This window comes from Dryobates pubescens, chromosome 12, assembly GCF_014839835.1.
Source record: "Dryobates pubescens isolate bDryPub1 chromosome 12, bDryPub1.pri, whole genome shotgun sequence".
Taxonomy (NCBI): Eukaryota; Metazoa; Chordata; class Aves; order Piciformes; family Picidae; genus Dryobates; species Dryobates pubescens.
In genome coordinates this window covers 6,223,152-6,237,486 of record NC_071623.1, presented here as the reverse complement: position 1 = coordinate 6,237,486, position 14,335 = coordinate 6,223,152, and the positions used below count along the sequence as shown (strand labels likewise).

At 44.3% G+C, this 14,335-nt stretch overlaps 1 protein-coding gene across 3 annotated transcripts in view; it reads left to right on the top strand.

The window, feature by feature from the left end:
• Positions 1-14,335, top strand: part of SH3KBP1 (SH3 domain containing kinase binding protein 1) — a 189,874-nt gene that overhangs the window by 67,450 nt on the left and 108,089 nt on the right. For all 3 annotated transcript variants that reach the window (XM_054165907.1, XM_054165906.1, XM_054165905.1), the window contains exon 3: positions 3,021-3,144. In XM_054165907.1, coding sequence (XP_054021882.1) covers positions 3,021-3,144 — 124 coding nt within the window. The remainder of the gene's footprint in view (positions 1-3,020; positions 3,145-14,335) is intronic.

The window sequence follows — 14,335 nt, the reverse complement described above, 5'->3', positions numbered from 1 at the left end:
CTCCCCAGCCTTCCTATAGGTCCCCTTCAGATATTGAAATGTAGCTCTAAGTTGTCCTCAGAACCTTCTCTTCTCCAGGCTCAACAGCCCCAATTCTTTCAGCCTGTCTTCACAGGAGATGTGCTCCAGCCCTCTGATCATCTTGGTGGCCTTCTGTTTATTTTCTGGTAGAACTATAGGAGTCTTGGCACTATCAGTGTTGCATTTTTATCCAAGCACATTTATAATTATTCAATAACTCTTAGCTGCTTTTACTGAAAATGTCACAGAAGGATTGAATATTGCATTGATGTCCTCTGCAGCAGAGTTCTGTTTTGAAGTTTTCATATAAATGGGTAACTGAATGTATTGTTTGAAGTTGCAGGCATTGTTAGAAACAATTGCCTCTTGATATGTAAAATATCAGTTTTGAGAAAAGAGATTAAAGGAAAGGCTCTGGGGAGACCTTAGAGCAGCCTTCCAGTAGCTGAAAGGGGTCTACAAGAAAACTGGGAATGGACTTCTCCCAACAGGTTGTAGTGATAGGATTAGAGGGAACAGCTTTAAGCTTGAGGAAGGCAGATTTAGACTGGAGATTAGGAAGAAATTCTTTAGAGTAAGGATGGGGAGACAGTGGAACAGGTTGCCCAGGGAGGTGTTCAAGGCCAGGTTGGATGAGGCCTTGAGCAACCTGTTCTAGTAGAAGGTGTCCCCGCCCATGGCAGGGGGGGTTGTAACTGGATGATCTTCAAGGTCTCTTCCAACCCAACCTATTCTATAAATCTATGAATGTAGGAGTTTGTCACCTAGCTGCAAACTAAATTTAAATCTTTGATAGAACAAGCTTGGGGTGGACTCATTTATTATATATTTAAATGTTTTAAGGATGTGGGGAAAAAAACCCACACCAAACCTTGTGAGCTAATATATGTATTAACCTGGTCCACTTTCTGAGGAGGCCACATAACCTTTGCTTCTAAAGGCATGCAATGTTCTTAAATTATCCTGTGGTTCACTTTTATACAGGAACTGTGTGAAGTATTTCTTCTTTTAGTAACAGCAGCACCAATCACAAAGCCACAGGCACCTTTCAGACACATACTCATTCACATTTGTTATTGTACTTCTGATTGTCACTGTGTTGAGTTGGATTTTAGGGGCTAATTTACATGTGTGATGGCACTAGGGCACTAGATAAAAGATTCATTGTCCCTTCAGGCAGCAGTTTATGAAACTTTTATCTCTGATAATGGAATATTGATACACAGTAAATGACTTGAGGAGATACAGGAGACTGTATTAAAGTTTGTGTAGCTATTAGTTCAGCTTTGAAATACCAATTTGAGTGGGGAAATAAAAGGTTACAAAAATGATTGTGAAATGGAGATTTGAAGTGCATCTTAGAGTGATTTGGAAATTCTTGTTTTCACTTGATGCTCTTCTCAAATAACTTCAGAAACTTCAAACAGGAATTTGCTTTCTGTGGTGTAGTCTGATATTTGCTTATGTCTGACATTCTGGAAACCAAACTAAGATCTACAGGATTCTGGACAGACTGAGAGCTGGGTGAAGGCCAATCTCATGAAGTTCAATAAGGACAAGTGCAGGGTCCTGCATCTGGGGAGGAATAACAGCAGGCACCAGGATAGGTTACAGACTGCCCTGCTGGAGAGCAGCTCCATGGAGAAAGACCTTGGAGTCCAAGTGGACAGCAAGTTCTGCATGGGACAGCAATGCACTTTTGTGGCCAAGAGAGCCAATAGGACCCTGGGGTGCAGCAAGAAAAGTGTGCCCAGCAGGGCTGGGGAGGTTCTTGTCCCCCTCTGCTCTGCCTTGCTGAGACCACACCAGGAATACTGTGTCCAGTTTTGGGCTCCCCAGTTCAAGAGAGACAGAGACCTGCTGGAGAGAGTCCAACAGAGACCCAAGAGGATGATTAAGGGACTTGAGCATCTTCCCTGTGAAGAGAGACTGAGAGCCCTGGGGCTGTTTAGTGTGGAGAAGAGAAGGCTGAGAGGGGATCTGATCAATGTCTATCAATATCTGAGGGGTGGGTGTCAAGTGGAGGGGGCCAAGCTCTTTTCAGTGGTGCACAGTAGTAAGCCAAGGAACAATGGATACAAACTTGAACATAGGTTTCAGCTCAGCATGAGGAGAAACTTCTTTACAGTGAGGGTGACAGAGCCCTGGAACAGGCTGTCCAAGGGGGAAGTTGTGGAGTTTCCTCTGTAGACTTTCCAAACCCACCTGGATGCATTCCTGTGTGACTGGCTTAGATGCTCCTGCTCTGGCAGGGGAGTTAGACTCAATGATTTCTGGAGGGCCCTTCCAACCTCTAACATTCTGTGATTCATAAAATGGTTTATCTTGGAAGGGACCTTAAAGATCATCTAGTTTCAACTCTCCTGCTATGGGCAGGGACACCTCTCACTAGACCAGCTTGCTCAAGGCTTCATCCAACATGCCCTTGAACACCACATAACACATTTTCTCTGTGTGCTACCAAAGAAGTCGATCATAAAAAGCAGCCAGCTAGCAAGAGCTCTGCCAGCAGGCTCTCTGAATGCTTCTAGCAGTTATAGTAACATTTGTCACATTTCCTTAGTTAATTTTCTTCCTCCTGTGGTTGTTGTTTCTGTGAGTTTTTGACAGTGGGGAAGCTGCCTTTACATGAGGAGCTGAATCTGTGCATCAAAAGTACAGCTAATTGAGGGATAAACTGAGAAATTCCTACCCCCTCTCCCCACCTTTTCAGCTTTGATGATCTTTAGTAAGATATTTGCAAAGCTGTCCTAGAATTTTCACACCTCACCTCTTTTAAAGAAAAATAAACAAATCAGTGTGTTAGAAGAATTACTGAAAATTACTTCCATTTTGTGGCATTTCAATTTCGGAAGAGTCTTTGATGTAACATCAGAATAGGCAAGGCTACGTACATAGAAGCTTGAAGAAACCTTGGGAGCTTGAGATGTAGAATATTTTGTACTACCTTTTTTTTTAAACCGATTCTTCTCCCTCTCCACCTCCCTTGTCTTCTGCAGGAGATAAAGAAGGACATGAAGAAAGAAAACACTGCCAACAAACCACCAGAGAAGCCTATAAATGAAGTTTCCAATGGAAGCCCTTTACTGTTGTCTGAGACAATTATTAGAACCAACAAAAAAGGTATGGCACATGGAAGCTTAAATGCAGATTACATTCAGACCTTTAAAAGAAAAGAAGAAAGAGAAATCAACTTCGTTTCTAGAGATAAAGCTTGTCTATATATCCCTAAGGGGCACACCTCCGTCCTCTTAGAGTGGCTTCTGGGTGCATGTAGTATGTTTAGTATTGCCACATTAATCTGCACGGGCATTCTTCCTAGAGAAATCCTTCCTAGAGAAATCCTTCCTAGATACATTTAATTAAGGAGAGATGTATGAGGAGATTACTAAAGCTAATTAGAGTAAGGAACTGGTAGCTTGCACGTAGGGAGGTTTTTCAGGTTGATATGAAGGATCTGGAGGTGCTGGAACATGTCCAGAGAAGAGCCACAAGGATGAGCAGAGGGCTGGAGCTCCTCCCCTGTGAGGACAGGCTGAGAGAGTTGAGGCTGTTCAGTCTGGAGAAGAGAAGGCTTTGAGGAGACCTTATTGTGGCTTTCTAGTATCTTAAGGGAGCTACAAGAAAGCTGGGGAGAGACAGGACTGGGGGGAATAGATGCAAGCTAGAGGAGGGGAGATTCAGCTTGGATGTTAGGAAGAAGTTCTTCCCCATGAGGGTGGTGAGACACTGGCACAGGTTGCCCAGAGAGGTGGTGGAAGCCTCACCCCTGGAGGTTTTTGCAGCCAGGCTGGATGTGGCTGTGAGCAACCTGCTCTAGTGTGAGGTGTCCCTGGCCATGGCAGAGGGGTTGGAACTGGATGCTCCTTGAGGTCCCTTCCGGCCCTGACAATTCTATGGTTCTGTGATGTCGCTCCATGTTCATGTTCTATCTGGGACTGTGACTGGTAACTGAGAGAAAATGTTAAGAAAGACAACAAAAAGAAGTGGAAACATAAATCTTGGTGCAGTAGTTTCCTGGGTAGTGTTTTTCAGAGTCTTCTGTTTCAGGGTGCAATGTGTATTCTTCATATCTGCATTGATTCCCAATGCAGAATTTTCAGTTACTAAAATGAAAGCCTGCAAGTCTCTTTTCTCTTCCCCTAGCTCTTGGTCCTGCTCTCAGAAGTATCACAACAGAAAATAACAACCAAAACTTGGCAATATAAAAACTGTTTTGTTTTTTTTTCCTTTGGGTTATGTTTCTGCTCTCCTTTGTCTGTAGGAGGACAATTGGCCATGTGCAGTAGATGGGCTACACTTTTTTTCCTGGAGAATTCACTGGGTGGTTTCTTGTTTGCTGTCTTAGACAGAATAGTCTCCTGTCATTAATCATTGCTGTAATGTAATTTCCATTTTGGAATGTTTTCTGTGCTCTTAGGACTATCCTTATGGAAATTTTCTTCTTCCATATTACCAGGGAGTATTTTATTTGAGCTGCAGTTTGACAAGGACTTCTTAAACCTAAGGTTTCCAACTGCAAGTGAGGAAGATTTAATGATCTTTGCAAAATCCATGACTTCCTTTCAAATGCAAGGGGGAATAATCTGCACCTCTTCTGCAAGGATTGATGTCCCCTGAAAGGAAAAAAAAAAAGGGGGGGTGTCTGGAAATAAATCTTAGGAAGCTTTGTCTTTTGAGATTGCAGTGTCATCTTGAATCTGGAGATATGGCCAACATTTCTGCTTTGGGTTTTCCAAGCAACAGCAGAGTTAAATTACCCAGAATTGCTCTCTTTTCATGGTTGCTGTACAGAACCATATGAGGAGTTGGGAAATTATCTAGGGACCAAGTCCCTATTGCTTCAGCTCCTATTTAGAGGAGGCTAATGGCAGTAGCAGATGCAGAGATTCACTTCAGTCACAAGGGGATAGCACTCCAAATATGATGATACTTAGAGCACAGGCTTTCTCCTCCTCCTTTTTTTTTCCCCTCTGGCCCAGAAGCCTTAAGGGATTCAGCAGATAAAGAAGTTCTCTTTGTGCCTTTGTCAGTGGAGAGCTCCAGGCTTCGTATTTATTGAGAGGAGGAGAAGCAAAGACCGACACAAAGATCTGCAGCTTTGAGAAAGAGTTACGTGTAGAAACAACAGATTGCATATTAGGATGTTGCATTGGTGGGGATTGCACTTCTCATGGCTACCTCTACATTGTGTCAGGGTTGGTAAATTTTTCATCTTGGCTGCTTCTCCACAGCCGCTGCCATTGCAGCAGAGCAAGCAGTTGCAGCAGGTCGTACTCCAGCAGTACAGCTAAGGATGCATAGAGCATAATAAGGCCAACAGAGCTTCCTCTCTTTTTGCTTGGGGTCATGGTACTAAAGTAATCTTAAGTGAGAACAGCTAAGCAAGTTGTTGTGTTCAGCAATAAAAACACTTGTAAGATCTTCTAAGATTGAGCAACATGGTTTACTGGAAGGTGCCTCTGCCCATGGCAGGGATTTGGAACTAGATTATCTTCAAGGTTCCTTCCAACCTAAACCATTCTATGAATCTGTGTGGCAAATCTCCTTGTGGAACATGTGGCAGTTTTTTACTGAAAAGGCATCCCTAATGCCCAGGGATAGTCATAGAATGGCTTAAGTTGGAAGGGACCTTGAAGATCATCTACTTCAACCTCCCTGACATGGCAGAGATGCCTCTCAACAAGACTTGACTGACTGAGGCCTCATCCAGCCTGGCCTTAAACACTACCAGAGAGGAGGCATCCACAACCTCCCTGGGCAGGCTATTCCAAAGTCTTACCACCCTCACACTGAAGGACTTCTTCCTAAGATTCAATCTAACCCTACTCTCCCTCAGCTTCAAACCACTCCCCCTTGTCCTGTTGCTCGACACCCTCATGAAAAGTCCCCCTGCAGCCTTCCTGTAGGATGCCTTCAGCTCTAAGGTCCCAGTGAATACCCCCTGCTCCCTCAGCCTATCCTCATAACAGAGGTGCTCCAACCCGTGGACTATCTTTGTGGCCTCCTCTGGACTTGCTCCCACAGCCCTGTGTCCTTCTGTTCTTATGTGATTTTTATTAAACTCTACCTCATTCTATTTACTGATGCCAGAATGTGACCTGACCTGAGGGTACTTCTTTTTTTTGTTCCTCCTTGTTGTTAGAAGGAGAAGCATACATCTGAAGGTCTTTACGCACTGTTAAGCAGTGAAAATAGTACCCAGCATTATTATTTATTTGTTTGGACCATCTAATCTTGCTGCTTGAAACTTTAGAGCAAGATACAAGTGGTGTGGGAGTAAAGCTTTCTGTGCTGGTGCAAGATGATGCTAAGTGCTTTTTCTGCTTCAGTGGTGTTGGGTTGCATGGTTTTACTACTTCACTTGTTGGCCCAATTCAAGTGGCAGTGCTTTAGCAGGCATTGACATTTTGAGCAGAAGAATATTGGCCTCTTCAGCTTCTGGCATGTAGGGAGGTTTTCCTTGAGGAATATTGGGAAGTAGCCAACGGTGGTATTCAAGGAAAACAGCTAAATCACTTGTAAGAAACATCTAAGTGGCTAAGAGGAAAAGAATGGATTTCTGAACAGAAGAGATGTTTAGGATCCAACTCCAGCCTGTTTGTGCTATTTTTAAACACTCTGTTGAAATTAGGGGGTCATATAATAAAATCAGTCTAAATTACAATGCCTCTTGTGAAGGCTTATTTCCTGAAATGATTTATCAGCAGTCCTGGCTAACCAGGGAGGTCCCAGTGGACTGGAGATTAACAAATTTGGTGCCCATCTACAAGAAAGGCCAGAAGGAGGATCTGGGGTTCTACAACCTATCAGTCTGACTGTGGTATCAGGGGGGTCATTGAGTAGATCATCTTGAGTGCCATAACACAACATTTACAGGACAGTCAGCACAGGTTCATGAAGGGTAGGTCCTGCTTAACAAACCTTATCTCCTTTTATGACAAGTTGTCCCACTTGGTGGGTGAGGGAAAGGCTGTGGACTTCAGTAAAGCCTTGGCTACTGTTCCCCACAGCATGGAAAGAATGACTGCCCTAGGACTGGACAGAGGTACACTGCTGGATCAAACACCAGTTGGATGCCTGGGCCCAAAGAGTGGCTGTGATTGAAGTTAAATCCAACTGGTGGCCAGTCCCAAGTGGTGTTCCCCAGGGTTCAGTGCTGGGAACACTTCTGTTTAATGTCTTTATCAATGATACTGGAATAGGCTGCCCAGGCAGGTGGTTGAGTCACCAACCCTGGATGTGTTTAAAGGTGGTTTGGATGTGGTTCTTGGGGATATGATTGAGGGGTAAACTTTGTAGAGTAGGGTTGGACTTGATGATCCTGAGGGTCTTTTCCAACCTGAATGTTTCTGTGATGTTGACAAGGAGAGTGAGAGCACCCTCAATAAGCTGGCAGGCAACACCAAGTTAGGTGGGAGAGTTGATCTGCAGGAGGATAGGAAGGTTCTGCAGAGGGACCTGGCCAAGCTGGATTGATGGGCTGAGGCCAACCACATGGGCTTCAATGGAGTCCAAGTGCTGAGTGCTGCACTTGGACCTAAGCAATCCCAGGCAACACCACAGGCTTGGGGCTGAGTGACCTGAAAGCTGCCTGGCAGAAAAGGGCCTGTGGGTGTTGATCAACAGCCAGCTGAATGTCAGCCAGCGCTGTGCCCAGGGTGCCAACAGCATCCTGGCCTGCATCAGGAACATGTTTCATGCTGTAATGTTTCTTGCTGACCACAAATATTAGTGACTGGAAACAGATGGTGGAAATGAAGTGGCTACTGTAGAGGACATCATTTCAACACTGTTACACTTGGTGTTGATGCATTTGTGAGAGTTAATATTTGTAGGCATTTCCTCTCTTTACAGAGATGTAATAGGACTACACCTAAGAAACAATGGGTTTGTGTTCTAGAACTGCCACAAAGTTCCTGGGTAGCTTTTGCTAAGTCCCTTCAAGTCTCTTGGCAAAATGACCACACTTTAAGTTCCAAGGTCAAGTATCTTAATGTGCATTGATTTTTTCAGAAGGGCAGAGAGGTGGTTTTTTTCTGATTCATTGCAGTTGCACATCCAAATTTATTCATAACTATCAGGTATTCCAGGTGTCTCTGCCTCAGGAAAAAACTGGGTTTGTACCTGCCTCACAAAGATGCTAAGAATCAGAGAATCATTGAGACTGGAATAGAATAGAACAGAATTAACCAGGTTGGAAAAGACCTCTGAGATCGAGTCCAACCTAGCACCCAATAGTATCTAATGAACTAAACCATGGCACCAAGCACCTCACCCAGTCCCCTCCTAAACACCTCCAGTGACAGTGACTCCACCAGCTCCCTGGGCAGCACATTCCAATGGCCAATCTCTCTTTCTATGAATAGACCTCGAAGATGCATCAAGTCCAGCCTATGACCGAAAACCACCATGTCCAGAGAAGTCATTGCCACTTTACTCTGGTGAGACTTCATCTGGAGCCCTCAATATAGGAAGGACAATAGACTTGATGGAACAGGTCCAGAGGAGGGCCACAAATATGATCAGGGGGCTGGAGCACCTCTGCTATGAGGACAGGCTGAGGGAGCTGGGGGTGTTCAGCGTGGAGAAGAGAAGGCTCTGGGGAGACCTAAGAGCAGCCTTCCAGTACCTGAAGAGGGCTACAAGAAGGATGAAGAGAGACTGTTTGTAAAGGCCTGGAGGTACAGGATGGCTTCACACTAGAGAGGAGGAGATTTAGATTTGATGTGAGGAACAAGTTCTTTACCATGAGGGTGGTGGAACACTGGAACAGGTTGCCCAGGGAGGTAGTTGAGGTCCCATCCCTTGCAATCTTCAAGGCGAGGCTGGACAAGGCTGTGAGCAACCTGATCTAATGGAGGATGTCCCTGCTGACTGCAGGGCGATTGGACTGGATGACCTTTGGAGGTCCCTTCCAACCCAAACCATTCCATGGTTCTGTGACTTCTTTCAGGATAGTTTTGTTTGGATTTTCAAGGATTCTGTTTTCAAGGATCCTATTTATTCTTCTCGTTTGCGTAACTGGCAAGAGGACCCAGCTCACCTGGGCCAAATGATGAAACTGGCGCTTGTAAGCAAAGCACCAACAATTGTTACACAAGTAAATAGATTTGAGGAGAAGTTACATTGCCTTGCCAGATGTATTTGCTGTATATAAACTGTAACTGCAGTCTGCCTTCAGGTTTAGACCAAGCCAACAAGTCTGGAACAGCTCATTGTGTGTTGCATTGTCTTAATCAGAGCCAAACACTGAAAGCAAGGAAATGTGGTTTGGTTTTGTTTTCTTTCTTGTTCTCCTGAGAATTCTTTATTATACCTTCCACTCTGCATTTAAATAATAAAAAGCGTTTGCATCCTGTAAGGGAGACATTTGTGAAGGTGAGGTTGATAGGTTTCTGTGATAAATAAGTAACAAACCTGTTGTGTGCAGAACTGAAGTCTGTTGTTATAGATTAGAGGCAGGTGAAAATGCTCCATCATTTGTTTTCTTCTGTTGAGATCGATAGTTTCATGACTATTTGGGTCCAAACCCACACCTCATTTCTAGAAGTGACAAGCTGGTGGTGGCAAAGCAGACTTGTGTCTTGACTCTGAGTTTTATATGAAGTAATGTATGCAGGGTAGGATTCTGCTCATATTTTTTTCAACAGAAAGGCAAATGTCCAGATTTCCTCTGTGAAATCTTTTATCACTAAGCTGATGTAAATGATTGCCTTTGTCATGTGCCAGTTGTGTTGGATCCAGGTTGGATATAGGGAGGAAGTTTGTTACAGTGAGTGGTGAAATACAGGAAGAGGCTGCCCAGGGATGTGGTTGAGGCCCTGTCCCTGGAAGCATTCAAGATCAGGCTTGATGTGGCACTGGGCAGCCTGATGTGTTGGAGGTGTCCCTGCTGATTGCAGAAGGGTTGGACAAGATGACCTTTAAGGGTCCCTTCCAACCCAAACCATTCTGTGCTCTATGACAGACTGAAATAATCAGGTAATTGGGAGGATGGAGCCAGGCTCTGCTCAGGGATGTCCAGTGACAGGACAAGGGACACATGAGGAGGTGCCACAGGAACATAAGAAAAAGCTTTTTCATGGTGAGGGTGGCAGAGCTCTGGAGCAGGCTGCCCAGAGAGGTTGTGGAGACATTCCAAACCCACCTGGGTGTGTTCATGTGTGACCTGCTCTAGGTGCTCCTGCTCTGGCACGGGGGTTGGGCTGTGGGTGATCTTTGGAGATCCCTTCCAATCCCTAACATTCTGTGATTTTGTGATTTCAGGGGTAAAATAACCAATTAAAGGACCCTTGCACAAGCTTCAGTCATTAACACCAGATACTCCTTTCACTTTAAATAACTTCCAACATTCTTTTGCATTTCCCTACTTTCTTTAGTGCCAAGTGTACCTTGTGTCAACTTCTGTTAGACTTAGGCCAGATTCCAGATGTCTCTGACCTCTCTGGTCTGGTATCTAGTTCTCCAGACGCTGCAAGATGCAAAGTCAGCCATTATTGCTTTATTTTGCAACTACAGTCATAAGACTGTAGGACTTTTTTTCAGGCCTAGCAATTCTCAGTTAGACTGCTGACTCAGCATAGTGTTATCCTAAATTGTATGGGTTATGGTTACTTCTGGGAATTCATGAGAGGAGTCAGGAAGTGTCCAGGAAATTATTGAAAGCTAAAAAAAAAAGCTTCAGAAAGAAAAGAAAATCAAAAGATTCAATCACATGCCTGGCAGCTACTGAGCAAATAATATAGTAGAAAATAAAAGTAATAAATGTTGAAAGGTTAGCCTGAGGCTCTAGTTTCAGAAAGATGTTAAACTAACACTACCACCAAAAAAACCACCAAATCAAAACAAAAGAGCCATCTGTCCTGGTTTTCGTCTTCCTGTGTCCTGGTACAGATATTTGCCTGCACCTCCACAGTCAAGCCCTTGATCTGAAAGGATGGCAGGAGCTGGCACAAGCAGAGGGAGCAGCAGTGCTGCCTTTGGTTGCAGATGAAAATCATTCTCAAAATGCAGTGAGGGAGTGATGGTTTGTCAGACTTCTGCAAAGATGGTTCATGGTGGTTAGATCAGATCAACTGCTTAATAGAATCATAGAGTGGTTTGGGTTGGAAGGGACTTCCGAAGGTCATCCAGTCCAATTGCCCTGTGGTCAGTAGGGACATCCTCAACTAGATCAGGTTGCTCAGTGTTGTCCAGCCTCACCTTGAAAATCTCCAGGGATGGGGCCACCTGTTGTAGTGTTCCACCACCCTCATGGTGCAGAACTTGTTCCTCACATCCAATCTAAATTCCTCTTCTCTAATTCCAAATCATTACCTGTCTCTGCAGGTCTTTGCAAACATTCTGCAGCCTTCTTGTAGCCCCCTTCAGGTACTGGAAGGCTGCTCTTGGGGCTCCCTGGAGCCTCTTCTTCTCCAGACTGAACAACCCTCAGCTTCCTCAGCCTGTCGTCACAGCAGAGGTGTCCCAGCTCTCCTTATAAAACAGTTAGGCTATCTCCTCAGTTTGAATGGTCAGCATTGCTCTTCCCTGCTGTTGGGGAGGTCCCTGACTTGCTCTGTGTCTCAGAAAAAAAAAACAGTCTTGCAGTTGTATACAAAATGCTTCTTACACAGAACCCTTCTCCCATCCCCACCCTTTGTTGAGTAACCACATAACTCTTTTGGAGGTGGATTTCATCACAGAAGCAGCTGACTTGAGCCAGAGGCCTAATTTATTCATAGCTTTTAACTTCGAGGAAATAACTTCTCATTCTTGTAGCAAGGGCAATGGAAGAGACAAGAGTAACCTGACAGCTCTTTTTAGGTAAAGGTAGTGTTTATCCCAGCAAAACTGAAAAAGGATACTGAGACATTACAAACTTGAAACCTGGACAGATTGGTTTTTAAGCTTTTAATAATTTTAAGTTGAAGTAGTTTTAAGTAGTTTCTTTTCATGTGTGCCTCAACTGCCCTGGCAGCTTGAGCAGTCCTCCACAAACTTTCAAGAGGATGGAGCCAGGCTCTTCTTGGTGATTCCCAATGGCAGCACAAGGGGCAATGGGTGGAAGTTGAGGCATAGGAAGTTCCATGGAAACATGAGAAAAAACTTTTTCCCTGTGAGGGTGACAGAACACTGGGACAGGCTGCCCAGGGGGGTTGTGGAGTCTCCTTCTCTGAAGATATTCAAAACCTGCCTGGATGCATTCCTGTGTGATCTGGTGTAGGTGATCCTGCTCTGGCAGGGGGGTTGGACTGGATGATCTTTTGAGGTCCCTTCCTGCCCCTAGTATTCTGTGATTCTGTGTGAAACATTTTTATTTCTGTGCAAATTGAGATTCTCCTATGGCCTGTATGAAAAAAAAAAACAACCCAAAGGAAACTGATAGTGCCAGAAAAATACTAAACCTGAGAAAGTGCTTTCAAATGCAGAGTGTATTTTGAGCACTTCTTTATTACTTTCATTTTCACAAGTAAAAGTAATCTTACTGCACAAATGCATCAGCATAACAGCTGACATGAAAGTTTTGTGCTAGACTGTATGATTCAGGAGAGGGTTAGCAGGACCAGGAGTGATGGATGTATCACAGTACATTAGAGGTTAGAAGGGACCTTCAAACATCGTCCAGTCCAACCCCCCTGCCAAAGCAGGAGCACCCAGGGGAGTCTGCACAGGAATGCATCCAGGTGAGTTTGGAAAGTCTCCAGAGAAGGAGACTCCACAACCTCTCTGGGCAGCCTGCTCCAGGGCTCTGTCACCCTCACTGTAAAGAAGCTTCTCCTCATGTTGAGCTGAAATCTTCTCTGTTCAAGCTTGTACCTGTTGTTTCTTGTCTTATTACTGCACACAACTGTAAAGAGCTTGGCCCATTGCACTTGACACCCACCCATCAGACATTGATAGGCATTGATCAGATCCCCTCTCAGTCTTCTTGTTTGCCAGACTAAACAGCCCCAGGGCTGTCAATCTCTCTTCACAGGGGAGATGCTCAAGTCCCCTAATCATCCTCGTGGCTCTCCATTAGATTATCTCCAGCAGGTCCCCGTCTCTCTTGAACTGGGGAGCCTGAAACTGTATAGATGCTACCAAAAAGGCTACCAAGTTGGCAAGGTATGAAAGCAGTGTGCTTGCCTTGCCTGACATCATAAGTCTAGAAAACCCATAAGGAAAACAGAATAAAAAGAGAGGAACAGTAAACTGGAAGAAACAGTTCAGCAAGGAGAGCTCTATCATGCTAATTAACATGTCATTAGGTAGTGTCCTGGTGAAAGTTTGTGGAGGTGGCCCAATGCTAAGACACTGGCATAGAAGTAACTTCCCTACACTGCTGTATGGTCCTTTGCTACCCTGATTTTCAGCTTAAGTTTCATTACCTATCCAAATTCCAATAGCTTACTGCAGTGAGATAATTTCTTTTACTGTGCTGTGGCCCACATTATCTTTTCATCCAAAGTGCCTGCCCTTTCTTTTCAATTATTCCTTCCTAGTACTCTGCAAAATGCACAAATGCTGAGCCCTAATGTAGCTTCTGAAATTTTGCAGAAGCTCAGGCTCCTCTGGACCCTGCTCCTTGTCCTTCTCCAGCGCTCGAGGGCTGCCTTCCCACTTACTGTAACCACTGTACATAAGTCAAGACCTAAGCATTAAGGAAAGGTTTGGTGACAGGTTCAGCAGGGGATGTTAAGTGCAGTTGTATCCTTGGGTAGAGTTAGGGGAGCTGTACAAGTGGATTGCAGGAATTAGTGAATTTGACAGGAAGCTTTATCCTTGCACAGATCAAAAGTGACACAAGGTCATCACTGCTCACAGCACCTTGGCAGAAGTGGAAATGGTTGTGACCCTAGAGGCAGAGTCTAAGCAGATTAGAGTTGATGGAGAGTCATACAAGTGTGATTGGAGGTCCTTTCTAACCCAGACCATGCTATGATTCTGTGGTTAAAACAATGAGAAACCAGGATATGTGCAAAGAAACTAAGAGAGAAATGCAGCTCTGGAAATCAGAGCAGGTGGCATGAGTAGAAGAGAAGCAATCATTTAATGTGTGTTCAAAATTAGAAGGTATCAGTGGTGCCTTTGATAATAAACTGTTCCTATAGCATCTGAAATCAGAAGAGAAGCAGTCGGGAAAGGAGAGGGCAGATGATAAATGATTCATTTGCTTGCCTCCTCCTTGAGATTCATTTCTTTACCAGCCTGAGATAACAGATGTCTTAAAAGATTATGAATTCACAGGAAAATAACAGAAGACATTGCAGTCTGCAGCCAAGAGCATTCTGATAGTCTAAATATTTTGTTTCTTAGGATTTATCACCTATTGGATCTCACAGTCTAG